Source organism: Coregonus lavaretus, assembly GCF_964263955.1.
Source record: "Coregonus lavaretus genome assembly, chromosome: 23".
Lineage (NCBI taxonomy): Eukaryota > Metazoa > Chordata > Actinopteri > Salmoniformes > Salmonidae > Coregonus > Coregonus lavaretus.
This window is the reverse complement of record NC_140010.1, coordinates 26,171,280-26,191,529: the sequence shown is the minus strand read 5'-3', so window position 1 is coordinate 26,191,529 and position 20,250 is coordinate 26,171,280. Positions and strand designations below refer to the sequence as shown.

General features: G+C 42.4%; 1 protein-coding gene across 1 annotated transcript; it reads left to right on the top strand.

Annotated features, from left to right (window-relative positions):
* Window positions 1-19,131: 19,131 nt before the first annotated feature.
* Window positions 19,132-19,647, top strand: LOC311150747 (corticoliberin-1-like; the record flags this gene model as incomplete). Its single annotated transcript, XM_084188271.1, has 1 exon — window positions 19,132-19,647. One exon carries the CDS (start codon window positions 19,132-19,134, stop codon window positions 19,645-19,647), a length of 516 nt encoding a protein of 171 aa, XP_084044397.1.
* Between the last annotated feature and the right edge of the window lie 603 nt (window positions 19,648-20,250).

Below are 20,250 nucleotides of genomic sequence, written 5' to 3'. Positions count from 1 at the left end.
CAGCCAAAAAAGAAAACGGGAGGGGGAATTTTGCACACAAGTGAAATGTTCTTTTGAATTAACTATTGCTTGACTGTAAAACTGTTTGGTTGATAATCGATTGAGTTGGTGAATGAGAGATATATTGACGGATTTAAAATAATAATAATAAAATAAATGAATAAAATAAAATGTTATTGAGCTATTTATAATATTCCTGAGTTAAGCTGTTTGCTTATTTCTTAGCGTGAATGTGGAAAAAGTATAAACTAAACTCTTCTTTGTCCTGTTGTCCTTCTGTCATACGAGAGACGAGAAGGGGGAGACAGAGAGAGAGAGAGAGAGAGGAGGGGCTGACATCAACTGACATCAGAGACGGCAACCCAGTCCAAATTAAGGCCAGTGCTGTTATTATTCACAAATCTACTTTCCCTCACAGGATATAATTCATACATTGTGTTTACATAGAATATTTCATGTTGTGACCATTTCGCAAGAGCTTGGCAACAGACTGATGAATTTATGTAATTGATAATTGCACATTACAGTTTTTGTCAATGACTTGTTTTGATTAGAGTTGTGTTGGAATTCCAGCATTGAAATTATTCTGTAAAATTAAGGTAATTAATTGCTTATTAAGCAATTGGGTAGTGTTGCTGGTACAGGTATTTTATTTTTGAATTGCTCTGGAGTTGACTACTTTCCTTTACTCTTCCTCATCGGATGTGGTAAGATTGCCACTAATCAATAATTTGGTAAAATAAAATTCACAGAATAATTAGTAATTCATTATTTGATTGATTGATTTGATTAAGTTAGTTGATTGATTTATTGATTTGATTTGTTGATTGATTGACTTGATTGGATTACTTGGTTGATTGATTGATTTGATTAGGTTAGTTGATTGATTTATTGATTTGATTTGTTGATTGATTGACTTGATTGGATTACTTGGTTGATTGATTGATTTGATTAAGTTAGTTGATTGATTTATTGATTTGATTTGTTGATTGATTGACTTGATTGGATTACTTAGTTGATTGATTGATTTGATTGAGTTAGTTGATTGATTTATTGATTTGATTTGTTGATTGATTGACTTGATTGGATTACTTGGTTGATTGATTGATTTGATTAAGTTAGTTGATTGATTTATTGATTGATTGATTCATTTGATTAGTAATTGATTAGTTGATTGGTTGGATTGATTGATTGATTAAATTAGTTGATTGATTTATTGATTTGATTAGTTTATTGATTTGATTGGTTGCATTGATTGATTTGATTGATTAGTAATTCATTGATTGATTTGATTGATTGGTAATCCATTGATTGATTTGATTGGTTAGTTTGTTGATTGGATTAATTGATTGATTGATTTCATTGGTAATTGATTGATTGATTGATTGATTGGTTCATTAGTTGATTGATTGATTAATTTGATTTATTGATTGATTGATTTGGTTAGTTCATTGGTTGGATTAATTGATTGATTGATTTCATTAGTAATTGATTGACTGATTGATTTGATTTCATTGATTGATTGAATTTATTGATTGATTGATTGATTGATTGAATTGGTTGATTGATGTATTGATTTGAATTGGTTAATTGATTGATTGGATTAATTGATTAATTATTTTTTAATAAAAAAAAAAAAAAAAAAAAAAAAAAAAAAAAAAGGGGGAAAACTAGAGGGTAACACATAACAAGTGCATTACAATGGGAAAAAAGGACATCAAAACTACAAAAGCAATTACTCCTCTTCATGTAGTACAGAATAGTAATCCACTAGTTAATGGTATAGCAAAATTATCTGAAAAATGGAATAAACGTTGGCCTGACATTGAACAACCATGGCCATTGGAAGGCACACTTAATCCAGACGTCATCAAGATAATGCAAGTGCTTGTATCCACGTATAAGACAGATCAAAAGAAGGGGAAGAAAGGAAAACTTCGTCAAGAAAAAAGACAAAGAGAGCTGGGTGTTCTTAAGCTTTTTGAAAATGAAGGACAAAAACTGATAAAAGACACAAAAGATAAGAGAGACAGAGGTGCAGAGAAAATGGCAAAAGAGGTGAAGGTGACAGAAAAACTGATTGCAGAAGTTAATACACCTTTCTCATATATGGATTCAGCAAAAACACCCCCACCTTATGAGAAAGAAGCCAAGTTTAAGGACGTTTATCCTCAGCTTCCAGTGATCATTCAGGAAGGTGATTATTGCATCAGAGATAAGGATGATCAAATAATAGAGAGGGGACAAGCAGAAACGACCATAAAGATGAATCCAAACTCCAAAGGCAGGAAGACAACGAGATCTCTGGAGACTAAGGGTAGAGTGAGATCAAGGAGGATGGAACTTGGTGATGACGATGATGATGAGGATGATCAGAGTGATTCAGAAGAGATCATGGGTGGATATGACCCTGTCATCAGACAGAGGTTGGCCAGAGCGGAAAGAAGGGGTGATGGAAGTTGGAAGAAGAAGAATACAAGCGATTCAAGCCCTGGTGAAAATGAAGATGGAGACAGCGATGAAGATTTGGAGACTAAAGGTGCTTCATGTTCAAGAGGATTTTATCCTCCAATGACTAACACAGAAGAAATAGAAAGTGATATAGACCGATGCGTATCATACCTGTATAAGGCCAATGATTTAGAAGAAGTAAAAGAACTGGAAGACCGACTCAAGAAGCTGCTGAGAAAAGAATCCCAAGAATCTGAAAAGAGATATACATTGAGGCCAAGGAAAGATGGCACTAGTAAGAAAATTATGCCGGTGATCATTCGAGGACAAAACCTAGAATATAAGCCTTTGCAGAACACCGATATGTCAGATATACTTGAGAAGCTGCCTACTCTTCAAGATGGAGCATATCCTTGGATTTCAAAGTTGGAAGAAATTACGGTGGGGACACAGTCTGCCATAGGAGACATTAAGAGACTTTTGGCTAATCTCCTTGGGATTCCAGGCATGGAAGAAATTTTTCAGAGAGCTGGACTTCATAGATACGTGGGAACTGCTGTGAATGATCCTGAATTGTTGGCTGCAAGCAGGAATCGGCTGTGGAGAGCACTGAAGGATACGTTTCCAACAAATGTGCATCCTGACAACATTCTGATTGACCCACTAGGACAACAAGAAAATCCGAGAGCCTACGTGTCAAGAGTTCATCAAGTGTGGAGAAATATTACCGGAAATGATCCAGATGTGAGTCAAATTGAGCAGTCAATCTTGAGAGCTAAACTACAGATGGGACTGCCCTTACCGGTACGGAGCAAACTGGCAGAAGTGGTTGGACTTGGAAGCATGACAAAAGGCGTCTATACAGATCATATAGCCCATCAAGTGGATCTGTACCGGAAAAAGGAACACAACCAGAAAGAACAGGACCAAGAAACTCTCAGAAAACTCAATCAAATACAACTGGAGAAGAAGAAGGAGAAGAGAAGCTTTGGTTATGCAGAATCAGTGTAAACCAAATAATAATCACTGCTACAGCTTCAACTGAACAAGGTCAAATGCAATTATACCAGCCACAACTAGTGGTACAAGTTGTTTCATATCCATAGATAGTTTCTGGAAATAAATAATTTCAGAGGAAGATACAGGAGCAAGTGAAGATCATCTGGAGGATAGGTGAACCTTTAGGGGAAAGGAGCAAGAATTCTAGAGGTGCCCAGAAGATCCGAAAAGGAGGAGTTTCAGCTGATAGCACCGATTAGAGAAGAAGAGAAAAAGATCCAACAATTGAAGTGAAAATAAACAATGGACTATGGGAAGTGATGATGGATAGCAGAAAGGCTTTTATCTGTGTTCAGCCTGAAGAGGTTACACATCTCACGATGTCAAATCAATTAATTATGAGAAGAACTTGGAGTGAAGATCACGATTTCTGAAAATGATGATTTTGCCTCAAGGACAAGGAGAGTCATAAGCTGTACGGAAGACAAATTAATATATTTGAAGTGTGAAGATGAATTGAGAATCTATGAAAGAAGAGATGTTGAAAAAGGTTCAAGAATGTTTGAGATATTAAAGTAGTACTGATATTGGATTTGTGAAATCAGCTCAATTGAGATGAAAGTTGAGGAGGCAGACCTCCTTGGAAGAATCAGTATCCATTGAAAAATGAAGCAATCCAAGGAATTGAATCAGAAATTGAAGGACTTTCAAAAGCAAGTGTTTTGAAGACAATGAAAGAAAAATCCTTAGAGTAGCAATCAATTATTGTTTTGGAGAAACCATGATGATTTAGTAAGCTATGGGTTAGCTTATGTTGTAAATGGGAGATTAGGATAAAGATCACAAAGGAGTAGAGTTTTTGGGAACCATATTTTCTTGAATAGATTGACTATGTCATAGGCAGATGCACAATCTGTTTAAAAAATAATGTGTGACTGTTATTCTTGGTTACATTCATATACCAAGAGGTTCATAAGATGTTCAACTAAGCTAAAAGATGCTCAGTCGGTTGCAAAGTTGTTGTGTAAAGAAGTCATAAGCAGGTGGGAATTTCCCAATGTAATATCCTCAGAAAATGGGAAAGAGTTTTGTGAATAAATCAGTGAAATGGGTTTTCGAAAAATTAGAGAAAAATAAAAATTGGAAAAAGTTAGACTAAAATGTTATGAAAACTAGGGTTGAAATAACTCTAGGAAATTTGGAATATCTGATTGTGGGACGATTATATTATTGTGATGAATCAAAGGGGGGAAATGGAATGTGATTCATTTGATATATAATCTTAAATATACATTCTTATATTATTGCTGATATTGATATTTTAATTTGCATGTGTTGTTTTGCAAAAGATACTGTTTGGTATTTTCTTTTCTTCCAGAAGCATATGGGGGAATATGTAGAGGGACTCAAATACTCAAACATGGACAATACGAATGGACTGGAGGAAGTGGAACAAGGAAGGAGTGGAAATGTTCCGATTCCATCATCAACGTCGCATTGAAAGACGACACTGTGGAGGAGATGAAGTGTAGTGGACTACATTCCAGTGTTATATTCTTTCTGTATTAATTTTTGAACAATTATGTTTTCTGTGTTGGGTACATGTGGGGACCTCAGATGTTTTTGTTTATTTCGTTGAAGTTTAGGGATATGGGGTCTAGGCAAGGACAGAGAGAATCCACAGGAGGGTCCGATGGGTCGACCAGCCTGAATGTGGACATTTTGATTGTATTTTGTTTGCTGGGGTTTTCATATGTATTCAATTGCATCATAGCTTAGAATGTATTCATGAAGATGTGTGAATTGATCTGGAGTACTTAGGTGGTCGCCTAGGGCAGAGGGGCCGTGAGAGAATTTTCCTGTCTTGACTGACTGATGGATATTTGGAATGAAAGCTGCCAGACAGGTTTTTCGCTCTTACACTCCATGACAATTTATTTACACTCCATGACAATTCATTTACACTCCATGACAATTCATTTACACTCCATGACAATTTATTTACACTCCATGACAATTTATTTACACTCCATAATAATGTATTTACACTACATACAAAAATGTGTCTATATAAACATGTGTTTAATCTCCATAAATTTTGGTTTATTGTTAAAGTTACTCAAGAGCAAGAATTGTTATTTGTCATAATCCTATTCTTTTTGTTTTCGAGACTTAATTAGTCTCGAAGGGGGGAAATATGTAGTATCTGAAGAGTCTAGGATTGTGCTGACGTTTACAAAATTGTGTAACAGCTGAACTTTGCTCTACTTGGTTGTAACATCTGGAAAGCATTACTGATGTTCATGGAAAGAGGAGATGGGGAGTGAGGGAGAGAAGACTAGGGATTGGTTTTTTCGAATCACACCATAATACGTCATGCTCTGGCCATGTACGATATAATGCCATGTCTTGAACAGAGAGGGGGAATAGCGAATTATTGATTTGGCTGTTGCTATCTCCAGACATCTGCAGGTGTTTGTCAAAATTCGATGCTGTAAACTCTTTGTTATAATAAACCTTTGTGAACAGAGTACAGTGTCGGCGGATCTTCTTATCATCACAAGCATGGACCAGCAAAAGTGTTTCTTTTAGTAACCACACAGGTCAACAAGGTGCAAAAAAACAACAAAACTAACGCTAGTACTCAGAGGCTGATACGCTGGCAAAACATACTGTTAATGGCTAACGATCCGGCAGGGAATGGATGTCAGGTCAGAGCTTATGAAGGGGTGATGATCAGGACCAGGTGTGCCGAAGCTGATGAGAAGCAGGTGCGGGTAATCGAGAGATCACCCGCCTAGCAACGTCGCCCGGCAACCGGACAGGGTGCGTTCAGGCACCTTCGGGAAACAGGAGATTCAGAGCAGAAAAACGGCAACACAGGCAGGAACAGACTCAGGACGCAGGGTTCATGACAGCAGGTCTACAATTTTATCCCTGATGTCCTTACACAGCTCTCTGGTCTTGGCCATTGTGGAGAGGTTGGAGTCTGTTTGATTGAGTGTGTGGACAGGTGTCTTTTATACAGGAGTTCAAACAGGTGCAGTTAATACAGGTAATGAGTAGAGAACAGGAGGGCTTCTTAAAGAAAAACGAACAGGTCTGTGAGAGCCGGAATTCTTACTGGTTGGTAGGTGATCAAATACTTATGTCATGCAATAAAATGCAAATTAATTACTTAAAAATCATACAATGTGATTTTCTGGATTTTTGTTTTAGATTCCGTCTCTCACAGTTGAAGTGTACCTATGATAAAAATTACAGACCTCTACATGCTTTGTAAATAGGAAAACCTGCAAAATCGGCAGTGTATCAAATACTTGTTCTCCCCACTGTGTATATATATATATATATATATATATATATATATATATATATATATACACACAGTGCCTTGCAAGAGTATTCATCCCCCGTGGTGTTTTTCCTATTTTGTTGCATTACAACCTGTAATTTAAATGGATTTTCCTTTGGATTTCATGTAATGGACATACACAAAATAGTCCAAATTGGTGAAGTGAAATGAAAAAAAATAACTTGGTGCGTAAATTACAGACCTCTACATGCTCTGTAAGTAGGAAAACCTGCAAAATCGGCAGTGTATCAAATACTTGTTCTCCCCACTGTGTATATATATACATATATATATATATATATATATATATATATATATATATATATATATATATATATATATATAGATATAGATATAGATACATTTATGTATTATTATTTATTTTTTATCAGGATTTTGGAAATTCTCCCGTGACTGTCACGGTTTCGGCCGAGGCTGCCTCTCTTCCTTGCTCGGGCAGGCTTCGGCGTTCGTCGTCTCCGGAATACTAGCTGCCACCGTTGCATGTTTCTATGTTCGTTTGCTTTTGTCTGATTGTTGTTACACCTGTTATCGTTTAGTGTAATTAGTGTCCTATAAGTTCTCGTTGTGTTTGTCTAGTGTTGTTTGTTATTGTCTTACTGTCGTGCCGGTAGGCTGTTATTCTACTGTTTGCTCGGTTGAGCTATTTCTCCATATTGTTTGGAGTGTTTTGTCGCACCTGTTAGTGCGCCCTTTCTTTTCGCCTACGTGCGGAGTTTTCGCCTCAGGGCATTTATTCGTGATTGTTTTTGTGTGCATCTACTAAAGTCTGTTGGACTAACGTTCTGCGTCCTGCGCCTGATTCCACCACCACACCCACCTACATCTACCTTGACAGAATAACACACCACAAGAATGGAATCAGCAGGAGCCGCAGCAGCACAGGCGACGCTGGAGGACCGGGTCCGCGAGCAGAATGACCAGATCCTGCGGATGGGGTCCGCACTGCAGGAGGTGATCACCACCATCCGAGGCTGGGTGACCCGAGGGACACCTCCACCACCATCCTCCCTGCCCGCACCATCGGCAAGTCAGCCCATTCCCGCTCCGGAACCCAGAGGAGTTCGACTCTCGCTCCCGAGGGCCTACGATGGGACCGCTGCCGGGTGTCAGGGATTCCTTCTCCAGGTGGAGCTTTACCTGGCCACCGTGCACCCGGCGCCCTCGGGACACGAGAGCGTGTCCGCCCTGATCTCCTGCCTTTCCGGTAAGGCGTTGGAATGGGCCAACGCAGAGTGGAGGAGAATCGACGCTACCACCATCACCTACGACGAGTTCTCCCGCCGCTTCAGGGCGGTGTTTGACCATCCCCCGGAGGGGAAAGCGGCGGGGGAGCGTCTGTTCTGCCTCCGGCAGGGGAAGAGGAGTGCCCAGGAGTTCGCCTTAGAATTCCGTACTCTAGCGGCGGATGCAGGGTGGAATGAGCGGGCCCTCATCGATCACTACCGATGTAGTCTACGTGAGGACGTCCGTAGGGAGCTGGCCTGTAGGGACACCAGCCTCTCGTTCGACCAGTTGGTCGACATGTCCATCAGGCTGGATACCCTGCTAGCTACCCGCGGACGTCCCGAGGGGGGTCCGTCCATTTCACCCTCCAGCGCCTCCGAGCCGTGCCCCATGGAGCTCGGGGGCGCTGGAGCTAGAGAGAGGAGGGGTCGGATGATGAGGGGGTCCATCTCCTGCACCAACTGTGGTCGGGGAGGACACACCGCGGCTAGGTGCTGGGGATGGCCTCCTAGGGGAGAAGACGACAGGTCCCGCACTGGGGAGTCCTTCCAGGTGAGTAGGCGCCCCACTCACCCAGAGCTCTCTGTTGCACACTTCTTTATGCCTGTGCGTTTTCCACAGGTAGCACCTCATTCCCAGCATAAGGCGCTGGTAGATTCAGGCGCGGCTGGGAATTTTGTTGATAAGAAATTTTGTTTAGCCTTAGGGATTCCCCTTCTCCCTGTTGACGTTCCCTTCCCCGTTCATGCCCTAGATAGCCGTCCGTTGGGTGCGGGCTTGAACAGGGAGGTCACGGCGCCACTTAGGATGTGTGCGCAGGGGGGTCATCAGGAGATGATCCAGCTATTTCTGATCGACTCGCCTGCGTATCCGGTGGTGCTGGGCATGCCCTGGTTGAGTACCCATAACCCATCTATTTCGTGGCAGGAGAGGGCTCTGATGGAGTGGTCTGCCCAGTGTGTGGGTCGATGTTTAGGCGTTTCCGTAGGGGCTACCTCGGTGGAGAGTCCAAACCAGGTGCCCGCATTGCACGTTCCCCCTGAGTATGGGGATTTGGCTATTGTGTTCAGTAAGTCGAGGGCGACGCAGTTGCCTCCCCATAGGCAGGGAGATTGTGCGATAGACCTCCAGGCAGGAGTTGCGCTCCCACGGAGCCATGTGTATCCTCTGTCTCAGGAGGAGAAGAGAGCTATGGAGACTTACATAGAAAAATCTCTGAGACAAGGATACATACGGCCCTCCACTTCCCCTGCGTCCTCGAGTTTCTTTTTTGTGAAGAAAAAGGATGGGGGGTTACGCCCGTGCATTGACTACCGTGGTCTCAATCAGATCACGGTGAAGTACAGTTATCCACTCCCGCTGATTGCGACCATGACGGAGTCATTGCACGGGGCGCGTTTCTTCACTAAATTAGATCTCAGGAGCGCGTACAACTTGGTGCGCATTAGGGGGGGCGATGAATGGAAGACAGCCTTTAGTACCACCTCGGGCCATTACGAGTATCTTGTCATGCCATACGGGTTGATGAACGCTCCTTCAGTTTTCCAATCATTCGTGGATGAGATCTTCAGGGACATGCAGGGGCAGGGGGTGGTCGTGTACATAGATGACATTCTCGTGTACTCGCCTACCCGAGTCGAGCATGTGGCCCTGGTGCGCCGAGTGTTGCGGAGGCTGTTGGAGCACGACCTGTATGTCAAGGCAGAGAAGTGTCTGTTCTTCCAGGAGTCGGTCTCCTTTTTGGGTTATCAGTTGTCTGCGTCAGGGGTGAAGATGGAGGTAGACCGGGTGTCAGCCGTGCGTAATTGGCAAACGCCAACCACTGTGAAGGAGGTGCAGCAGTTTTTGGGGTTTGCGAATTACTACCGGAGGTTTATCCGGGGTTTTGGACAGGTGGCAGCTCCCATAACGTCTCTTTTGAAGGGGGGTCCGGTGCGTCTGCAGTGGTCAGCCGAGGCGGACAGGGCGTTTGGGAGGCTGAAGGACCTGTTTACCTCGGCCCCGGTGCTGGCGCATCCGGATCCCTCTTTGCCATTTCAGGTAGAGGTGGACGCGTCAGAGGCCGGTGTAGGAGCCGTGCTTTCGCAACGGTCCGGCGCGCCACCTAAACTCCGCCCCTGTGCTTTTTATTCCAAGAAGCTCAGTCCGGCGGAGCGAAACTATGACGTAGGGGACAGGGAGCTGTTAGCCGTGGTACAGGCCCTAAAGGTGTGGAGGCACTGGCTTGAGGGGGCTCAACACCCTTTCCTCATTTTGACGGACCACCGTAACCTGGAGTACATCCGGGCAGCGAGGAGGCTGAACCCTCGCCAGGCGAGGTGGAATATGTTTTTGACCCGGTTCACATTTAAGATCACGTACATCCCTGGGTCACAGAACGGTAAGGCAGACGCACTGTCTCGGCAGTATGACACGGAGGAGAGGTCCGTGGAGCCCACTCCCATACTGCCGGAGTCTTGTCTGGTGGCACCGGTAGTGTGGGAGGTCGATGCTGAACTCGAGCGGGCGTTACGCACCGACCCTAGTCCACCTCAATGCCCGGAGGGTCGGAAGTACGTTCCGCTCGAGGTTCGGGATCGATTGATCTATTGGGCTCACACGTCACCCTCCTCTGGACACCCTGGTATCGGCCGGACAGTGCACTGTCTTAGTGCCAAGTACTGGTGGCCCACGTTGGCGAGGGATGTGAGGGTTTATGTTTCCTCCTGCTCGGTGTGCGCCCAGTGTAAGGCGCCTAGACATCTGCCTAGGGGTAAGTTACTACCCCTGCCCGTTCCACAACGACCATGGTCTCACCTCTCAGTGGATTTCCTCACTGACCTTCCTCCTTCACAGGGGAATACCACTATACTGGTCGTTGTGGACCGGTTTTCTAAGGCCTGTCGTTTGCTCCCTATGCCGGGCCTTCCTACTGCCCTGCAAACCGCCGAAGCACTATTCACCCATGTGTTCCGGCACTACGGGGTACCCGAGGATATTGTGTCTGATCGAGGTCCCCAATTTACCTCCAGAGTCTGGAGAGCTTTTATGGAGCGGTTGGGGGTCTCGGTGAGCCTCACCTCGGGTTACCACCCGGAGGGTAATGGGCAGGTGGAACGTGTGAACCAGGATGTGGGTAGGTTTCTTAGAACATACTGCCAGGACCGGCCGGAGGAGTGGGCCAGGTACGTTCCCTGGGCCGAAATGGCCCAGAATTCCCTACGCCATTCCTCCACTAACCTAACCCCTTTCCAATGTGTGTTGGGTTACCAGCCGGTTCTGGCACCTTGGCAGCAGAGCCAGATCGAGGCTCCTGCGGTGGATGAGTGGGTGCGGCGCTCGGAGGAGACATGGAACGCTGCACACGTCCACCTGCAGCGGGCCCTCCGTCGTCATAAGGCGAGCGCCGATCTCCACCGCAGTGAGGGACCGGTGTACGCACCTGGTGATCGAGTCTGGCTCTCTACCAGAAACCTGCCCCTCCGCCTGCCCTGTCGGAAACTGGGTCGGCGGTTTGTAGGGCCATTTAAAGTCCTGAGAAGGTTGAACGAGGTGTGTTACAAATTACAACTACCTGTTGAGTATAAAAGTATTAACCCCTCGTTCCATGTGTCTCTTCTCAGGCCGGTGGTAGCTGGCCCACTCCAAGAAAGTGAGATCAGGGAGACTCCTCCGCCCCCATTGGACATCGAGGGGGCACCGGCGTACTCCGTGCGGTCCATCTTGGATTCGAGACGTCGGATGGGGGGTCTCCAATATCTAGTGGAGTGGGAGGGGTACGGCCCGGAGGAACGGTGCTGGGTGCCGAGGAGAGACATTTTGGACCCGTCTCTCCTGACGGAATTCCATCGTGGGCACCCGACGCACCCTGCTCCGCGTCCTCCTGGTCGTCCCCGAGGCCGGAGTCGGCGCACGTCTGGAGCCGCGCGTCAAGGGGGGGGTACTGTCACGGTTTCGGCCGAGGCTGCCTCTCTTCCTTGCTCGGGCAGGCTTCGGCGTTCGTCGTCTCCGGAATACTAGCTGCCACCGTTGCATGTTTCTATGTTCGTTTGCTTTTGTCTGATTGTTGTTACACCTGTTATCGTTTAGTGTAATTAGTGTCCTATAAGTTCTCGTTGTGTTTGTCTAGTGTTGTGTGTTATTGTTTTACTGTCGTGCCGGTAGGCTGTTATTCTACTGTTTGCTCGGTTTAGCTATTTCTCCATATTGTTTGGAGTGTTTTGTCGCACCTGTTAGTGCGCCCTTTCTTTTCGCCTACGTGCGGAGTTTTCGCCTCAGGGCATTTATTCGTGATTGTTTTTGTGTGCATCTACTAAAGTCTGTTGGACTAACGTTCTGCGTCCTGCGCCTGATTCAACCACCACACCCACCTACATCTACCTTGACAGTGACCCCATTTTCATATCAGGCGACCCCACATGGGGTCGCGACTCCTAGTTTGGGAACCGTTGATCTACTCTGATTGAATTTGATTTAACAAGTGACATCAATAAGGGATCATAGTTTTCACCTGGATTAATCTGGTCAGTCTATGTCATGGAAAGAGCAGGTGTTCTTAATGTTTTGTACATTCTGTACATCCATTTCCCATCAGTAGTTTTCAGATTCATTCTATATGTTGTTCTGGATACTCTAGTGTATATTATATGTATTCCATAGGGGAACTCTGTGCTAATACGTGTATGGTGTATTCTGCATGGTAAAGTCTGTCCACAGTTACAGTTAAGTGCACAAATGCCTGTATTGTATCTCAAGTGATGTCTTTGATCACCAAATCGTGGAGGTATTTAAGCTTGTGAGGACCATTACAATTGGAAATATTAAACCAATGAGAGCGAGCTTGTGTGTTTTGTCATCCTCAATCACTCATTGGCCGATAAAGGTCAAAGAGTGGCGGGGATCAGGCAGCACACCACACACAGCGTCAACAGACACAGGAGAGGAAAAGGCCAGAAAGCATGGATTTTTTTTTTTACCATCATTCAAATCTGATCATGAAACAAAAGGACAAATTATTCATAGGCCTATTCATAAAGGCCTATTCATGCAATCACTATACCTTGTTTACCCTAAATAGCTATATTTATGCACACATAGGATATGTCACACATGGCTATGGGCCCTGGTCAAAAGTAGTGCACTAAATAGGGAATATAAGGTGTCATTTGGGACGTAGTCCTGAACTTCACCATACAGATGAGCTCCTCTAATGACCTCTTCAGGGACTTAGGGGCTCATCCATTTTCCTACCAGCAGCTGTTGATGTATATGTACGTTTCGTCATTAACAACACAATTATGATTCCGACCGCATTTAAATTATTGATATTAATGCCATCGGATGACAAACATAAAGTCTTCAATAAAACATGATGTATACTGCTTGTGGATAAATCAAGCAACTGCAAAATGGATGAGGAACATACAAAAGATTAATTGACCGGAATGTTTTCTATATTCTGACCACGTCTGTAAACGTTGCATAAAATCAATATTTATTCACTCATTATAGCACAAAGAAAAAAAAGTACACATTTTCATATATTGTTGAATCTCACACTATCAAGCAGGTGCTTAAAAAGCTGTTTGTGAATGTAGTGAGAGCATCAGAGATACCCAAATACATGTCTTATCTTGTAATCATCACTAGGCTAGCTACACATACATATTGGAAAGCCTACAAATCCATATACCATCTATGCCTAGTGGTGGTCCAGCAACTAAGGATTGTGAGTGGGCAGCCTGGTTTCATAGACTAAACGTAACATAGTAAAAGTAAATCCTGGACACTCAAATTAGTATGATATGTTACGTTTGGCATGGTTACATAAGACAGAAGGTTACTTAAGGCAAAAACGAAAGGAGGATGGTTGGTCGGGGATGATGGGTGGGCGTATAACGCGAACATCTAGCAACCCATAAGTTGCATGTTCAAATCTCATCACGGACAACTTTAGCATTTTAGCTAATTAGCAACTTTTCAACTACAGTACTTACTACTTTTTAGCTACTTTGAAACAACTTAGCATGTTAGCTAACCCTTCCCCTAACCCTAACCCTTTTAGCTAACCCTACCCGTAACCCTAACCCTAACCTTAACCTTTTAACCTAACTCCTAACCTTAACCTTAACCTTAACCCTAACCCCTAACCCTAACCCCGAACCCTAACCGTTAGCCTAGCTAACGTTAGCCACAACAAATTGGAATTCGTAACGTATCATACGCTTTGCAAATTTGTAACATATTGTACATTTTGCAAATTCGTGACATATCATATGAAATGTAATTCGTAAAATATAATATGAAATGGATGATGGACATCCACAAATTAATACATACCATATGAAACGTAACTAAGTTATACTAAATGGAGAGTCACGGATTTACGTACAGAATAATACGACATACGAAAGTTGGAGGGAGGGAAGCGTTGTGTCTTTAAAGGCTGAGAGCGAGTGGCGGAGCTGACTGTTTCTCTGGCATAGATGCTAACGAAGCAACTTTAATTCATCCTTTTAAGCGACCTCTCAGAGGTATGTGTGCGTGCGTGCCTGTGTGCATCCTCCTCCCAGCCCTGTCCGACAGGAATGCACTTCAAAGACTATAACCTCCCTATACATATCTTATGCTGTCCCAATAGAAGTCCTCCCATCATGGTTCATTCATTGGATAATTCTGGGACTGTATAATGAGCTTGCTCAGGAGATGGCTTGGTAGAGCAACTTAACTCCATCTTGTATCTTTATGAGCTTTTGAAAACAGACCAATGATTTCTCCAAAATGTGAATGAAGCTGACAGCATTTTTGAAGTTATGAGGAAGTTCAAAGATCTCACTTAGATTATTCACTGTGGAACAAAGGTGTGACCCCCTAAAACTGTGGGAGTGTAACAGACAAATCCCAGGGAATGTGTCCTGCACTCCCTTAAGTTATTTCAAATACATGTACAATAGATACACATTTGATTCCAAGATCATATATTGGTGAATCATCATAATGCATCTTCTGTCTTTTTAGAGGCATTGAATTAAATTCAGATTTTGATGAATTGGCTGAGTGAAGAAAGCAGAGATGATGAATTAGAAACACTCATAGTCATTTACTGCCTTCATCAGACAGCCATCGGACTGCTGAACACCTGAGCCAACCACCTGCACGTCAACAGTGTAATTTCATTGAAATGACTTGGAAACAACGTTGATTCAAACAGTGTGTGCCCAGTGCGCTTGCACTGACTCTTCGTTCCTTAGCAAACATGCACTCGCTCACACATTCACTCACACATCCTCCTCCCCTCCCTGGCAAATGTGTAAATATCCTACTCTGCATTTATTTGAGTGACTTCCTTGTGTTTATATTCTGCTAAATGTACTCTATTTTTATTACATTGAGCTTATATATTTGTCCTTGTTATGTTGCATTGTTGAGAGGTGAACCTGCAAGTAAGCATTTCATTGTACTGTGTACCATGTGTATGCTATGCATATGACAAATAAACTTGACTTGACTAATGATATTCCTGTCTATTTCCATTCCTGGATCTAGTGGAACATTTTGTTTGAACAGCTGTTTGTATTTCTTGTCATTATTCCCAATTAAGCCTAATATGACTGTAACTGCTGAATCAATAGTTTATTGAACTCCATTGTTGGTTAAGTGCTTGTAAATAAGTATTTAACGGTAAGGTCTACACCTGTTGTATTCGGCGCATGTGACAAATAAAATGTGATTTTATTGATTTTGTTTTATTTGATACAACATGAATATTTGGAGTGCGTCCCAAATGGTGTCTATAAATATGCACTACCTTTGACCAGATCCTGATCAAAATAAGTATAGATAATAGGGTGTCATTTGGGACGCAACCTGACCTTATTTATTGTGGGAAGAGAAACATTCAACAGCTCTAATTATGATCTTAGTGAAACTTGGCCCTTGAAGGGATGCATGACCTAATTTTCTTATAACATAATTCTTAGTGAAAATATGTCTTACATAGCCTGAGCTCAAATAATGTTTCTCATGTAACCATGAAAAGTGTTTGCCATGCTCGCCCTCTTCTACAGTCCAGTGGACTGTTCATTGAAATGCCAACTTCACACACCTACACTTTGTGCATGAGTGGCATAATGCCAGGGTTTTAGGCTGACCTAAACCCATAACCAGGCATGTGCACAGAAAGCGCTAGGGGTGCTGGAGCACCTGCCCTTTTGCCCTCCTATTTAAAAAGTTCCCTTTTGAACTAATTAGGCTACTTTTCATTTTATTTTTAGTCTCAATTCTCTCTTGTAACTTTAAATGCAACTAATTGCCTATCAAACTAGATAATTTCTCAAGAACTCATTAATCTTGAAAAACGTCCCGTCCTCCGCCCTTCTTCCACTGCTTCCAGTGCGCAGTCGCATGCACAAACTTCCTACCTGCTCGAGGCGGTGAGTTGGAAATGAATACCGCCAGTAGGTTACTTTGGAATTGCTAGCATGTTTTGTCTCACAGTCAGGGACAGGGAAGGGGGCAACTGCAGTTTGACTGTTTGTCAGTAACAGAGTAAATACTATAGTAGTTAGCCTGCTAGCCTATTTTGACAGCATAGCCTAGCTAACTCGCTGTTTCATCTAGCCTACATTAGCAATGATCAGCTGATATAGCTTAACCCCAGTAGCTGTTCTTCTAGCAAAGAAGTAGGCCTAGTGCTTCTTTCTAACTCCCTTTTATCTGTGGTTCTAGCTTTCTTAGCTGGGTTTTTTGCCGTTTTTTGCAGAAAAAAACAAGGGTGAATTTGGCTATAGGAGCGGCCCAGCCCATACCTTTATAATGCCTTGGATGTTGTTCATCTCTCCTCTGTGTATGTGCAGTCAGGGAAACATACAGACATGTGAACAGATTGAGACCTAGGTTATAAGGTCATATCTTTCATTATATATTATATACTGTATGAATGAACTATATGCATAACCTACTCTTTAATAGGTGATAATATGATTCAGTGAAATACTTTATTTTCTCCCTCAAATGCAACTTCTACCTCGTAATCTGTTCTGATATTTCAGGTTGTCCTGTGTGAAATGTTAATGATTCAATCCAAATAATTTCAGTTGGAAAAGGTCACAAGTGTCTTTCCTGTATTCTATAAGTGCAGGCCACCCACCTCTCTTGCCAGTTTGGCAGGCTGGTAGGTGTACCTGGACCTTTGCCATTGCGTTGACCCTTGCCATATCGAATCACCTGTTGTTTAAATATACTGAAGAAAAATATAAGCGCAACATGCAACAATTTTAACAAATGTATTGAGCTACAGTTCATATAAGGAAATCAGTCAATTGAAATAAGTTCATTAGGCCCTAATCTATGGATTTCACATGACTGGGCATAGGCCCACCCACTGGAGAGCCAGGCCCAGCCAATCAGAATGAGTTTTTCCCCACAAAAGGGCTTTATTACAGACAGAAATACTCCTCAGTTTCAACAGCTGTCCGGGTGGCTGGTCTCAGACGATCCCGCAGGTGAAGAAGCCGGATATGGATGTCCTGGGCTGGCGAGGTTACATGTGGTCTGCGGTTGTAAGGCCGGTTGGACGTACTGCCAAATTCTCTAAAATGATGTTGGAGGCGGCTTATGGTAGAGAAATGAACACTAAATTCTCTGGCAACAGCTCTGGTGGACATTCCTGCAGTCAGAATGCCAATTGCACGTCCCTCAAAACTTTAGACATCTGTAGCATTGTGTTGTGTGATAAAACTGCACATTTTAGAGTGGCCTTTTATTGTCCCCAGCACAAAGTGCACCTGTGTAATGATCATGCTGTTTAATCAGCTTCTTGATATGCCACACCTGTCAGGTAGATGGATTATCTTGGCAAATTAGAAATGCTCACTAACAGGGATGTAAACAAATGTTTGCACATAATTGCTGAGAAATCAGCTTTTTATGCATATGGAACATTTCTGGGATCTTTTATTTCTGCTCATGAAACATGGGACCAACACATTTACACGTTTTTTACACGTCATTTAGCAGACGCTCTTATCCAGAGCGACTTACAGTTAGTGCATACATTATTCTTTTTTATTTTTCATACTGGCCCAACACTTTACATGTTGTGTTTATATTTTTGTTCAGTATATAATACTTTGCATCCACTTTGGAACAAACAATATTGAGTCATTCAAAACCAATTCCTTACTTTATTGTGGGTAAAAATCTGTATCATAATGATGATGATGGTGGTGGTGATGATAATGAAGATTGCATTTTACTATTAACCCTGTACCACTGTCCATATAATTAATGAATGAATGAATTAATTCATTCATTCATTCAGGAGCAAGGCCACATCCATAGTTAGTTGAACAATGGCACTCTAGAAAACAACACATTCCAATTACTGTATGACTCATCTGATATTAACCCCATTGTGGGACCATTGTGGCCTGAGGAATGCTCCCCATTCATATTCAGGTTTGCCTTGTCTTCTTTACATTAGCGCTTGCGCAGACCATCATGATTCATGTCAGAGCGCGATGATGGCCTCAGGTCTATGATATATAAGTCTTGTTTCAATGCTTTTTTGAAAACGCACTGTTGCAGGTTCATTGGAAGGCAAAATTATTGTAGAAGAGGATATCCTTTTCATAGCAACTTCAAAGAAAAATCTTCTGTCACAGTTAAACTCAGGTATTTGACAACAACTTGAATTGTTTGTTTATTTATTTTAGGGAAATAGTTGTGGTGTTGTTTGCAGAGAATTAAATTATTGATAGAAATGTAGCCCATTTACCATAAATTGCAGTACTTAACTGTTGACTTTTATACAGTATTAAATACTATTATTCGATGAGGTGGACATAGTTAACATAAAAGCAATTAAATAATAACATATTATAGTTATACTGCTTTTATTTTGTTTTCAATGCAAATAAAATACAGATAAAATACAAAATCAGTCTTTGTAGCATATGAAAATACAACTTTTTGTCAAAGGGACACTCCCAGCCTAGGCTACTTAACATGCATCTTCACTTTAGTTAATTTGATTGTGATTATGCATATGATAAAAATGTGCCTATATTTTATTCTCAGAATCCTCCCAATCTCCTGAGATGAAGTTGAATGTCTTCGTTTCCGCCGTGGCTCTACTTGGTGCCTTCCAACCTCGCTATGAATGTAGAGCTATTGAAAACCCCGGGGCGGTCCATCCATCCCACAATCTACAGGCAGAGCTGCAACAGCAACTCCCTGTTCTTCTGCGACTAGGAGAGGAGTATTTCATTCGGCTTGACAACTCCAATACAAATTCACTCCAGTCGTCCTCGCCGAACACATCTCCTGAAGCTGCTGCGCCCTCAACAACGGTCAACAGGGCTTTACAACTTCAGCTCACGCAGCGCCTTCTGCAAGGTAAAGTCGGTGACATCAATCGGTTTCTGAACAGCTACGCTAACCAGATGGGTGATTCCATGGAGAGAGGAAAGAGGTCCGGGTTGGGCGAAGAGCCACCGATCTCTTTGGACCTGACATTCCACCTGCTGAGGGAAGTTCTAGAAATGGCTCGAGCCGAGCAATTAGCACAGCAGGCAAATAGTAACCGGAAAATGATGGACATATTCGGGAAATGAAAGGGTTAGAAATACATTTGCCAAATAATTTGTTTACATCTTGCACAAAGTGTACGGTACTATTCCATTTCTGTATTACTCTTTAACGTTCGTTATTTTATGTATCATTTGTATGTATTTAAACGAGAGCTGTAAAATCGAGTTGTAATTCGCTGTATAGTTATTACACTGTTTGATGAGAAGCACATTGAAATGCTGAAACTGAACAAATATCCTTTAATTGTATTAATTTATATTCAAGCATAACATATTTTGTATATATTGTTAGTCACACATTCATCATCTCTTTCTGAAATTCCTTCTCATTGTACAACTGGTTAAAGTTTGATAATAAAATACAATATGAGCAACCAATCACATTTGTTGTGCAAGAGAATGTCTAATATTTATATTTGTAATAAACAAGTTTAAAAGTTACATTTATTGCTTGCTGTGTAGCCTAAATTGAGTGTCTAAATACATTTCGACCGTAAATCTATTGCACGAAGGTGTGCCAAATTACGCCAGCTTTCTCAAATCAAATATCTGCCCAATGACGTTTGTTTTCACAGTATGACGAATATACTGTAAGTGCTAGAGAGCATTTACAGATAAATTACAGTT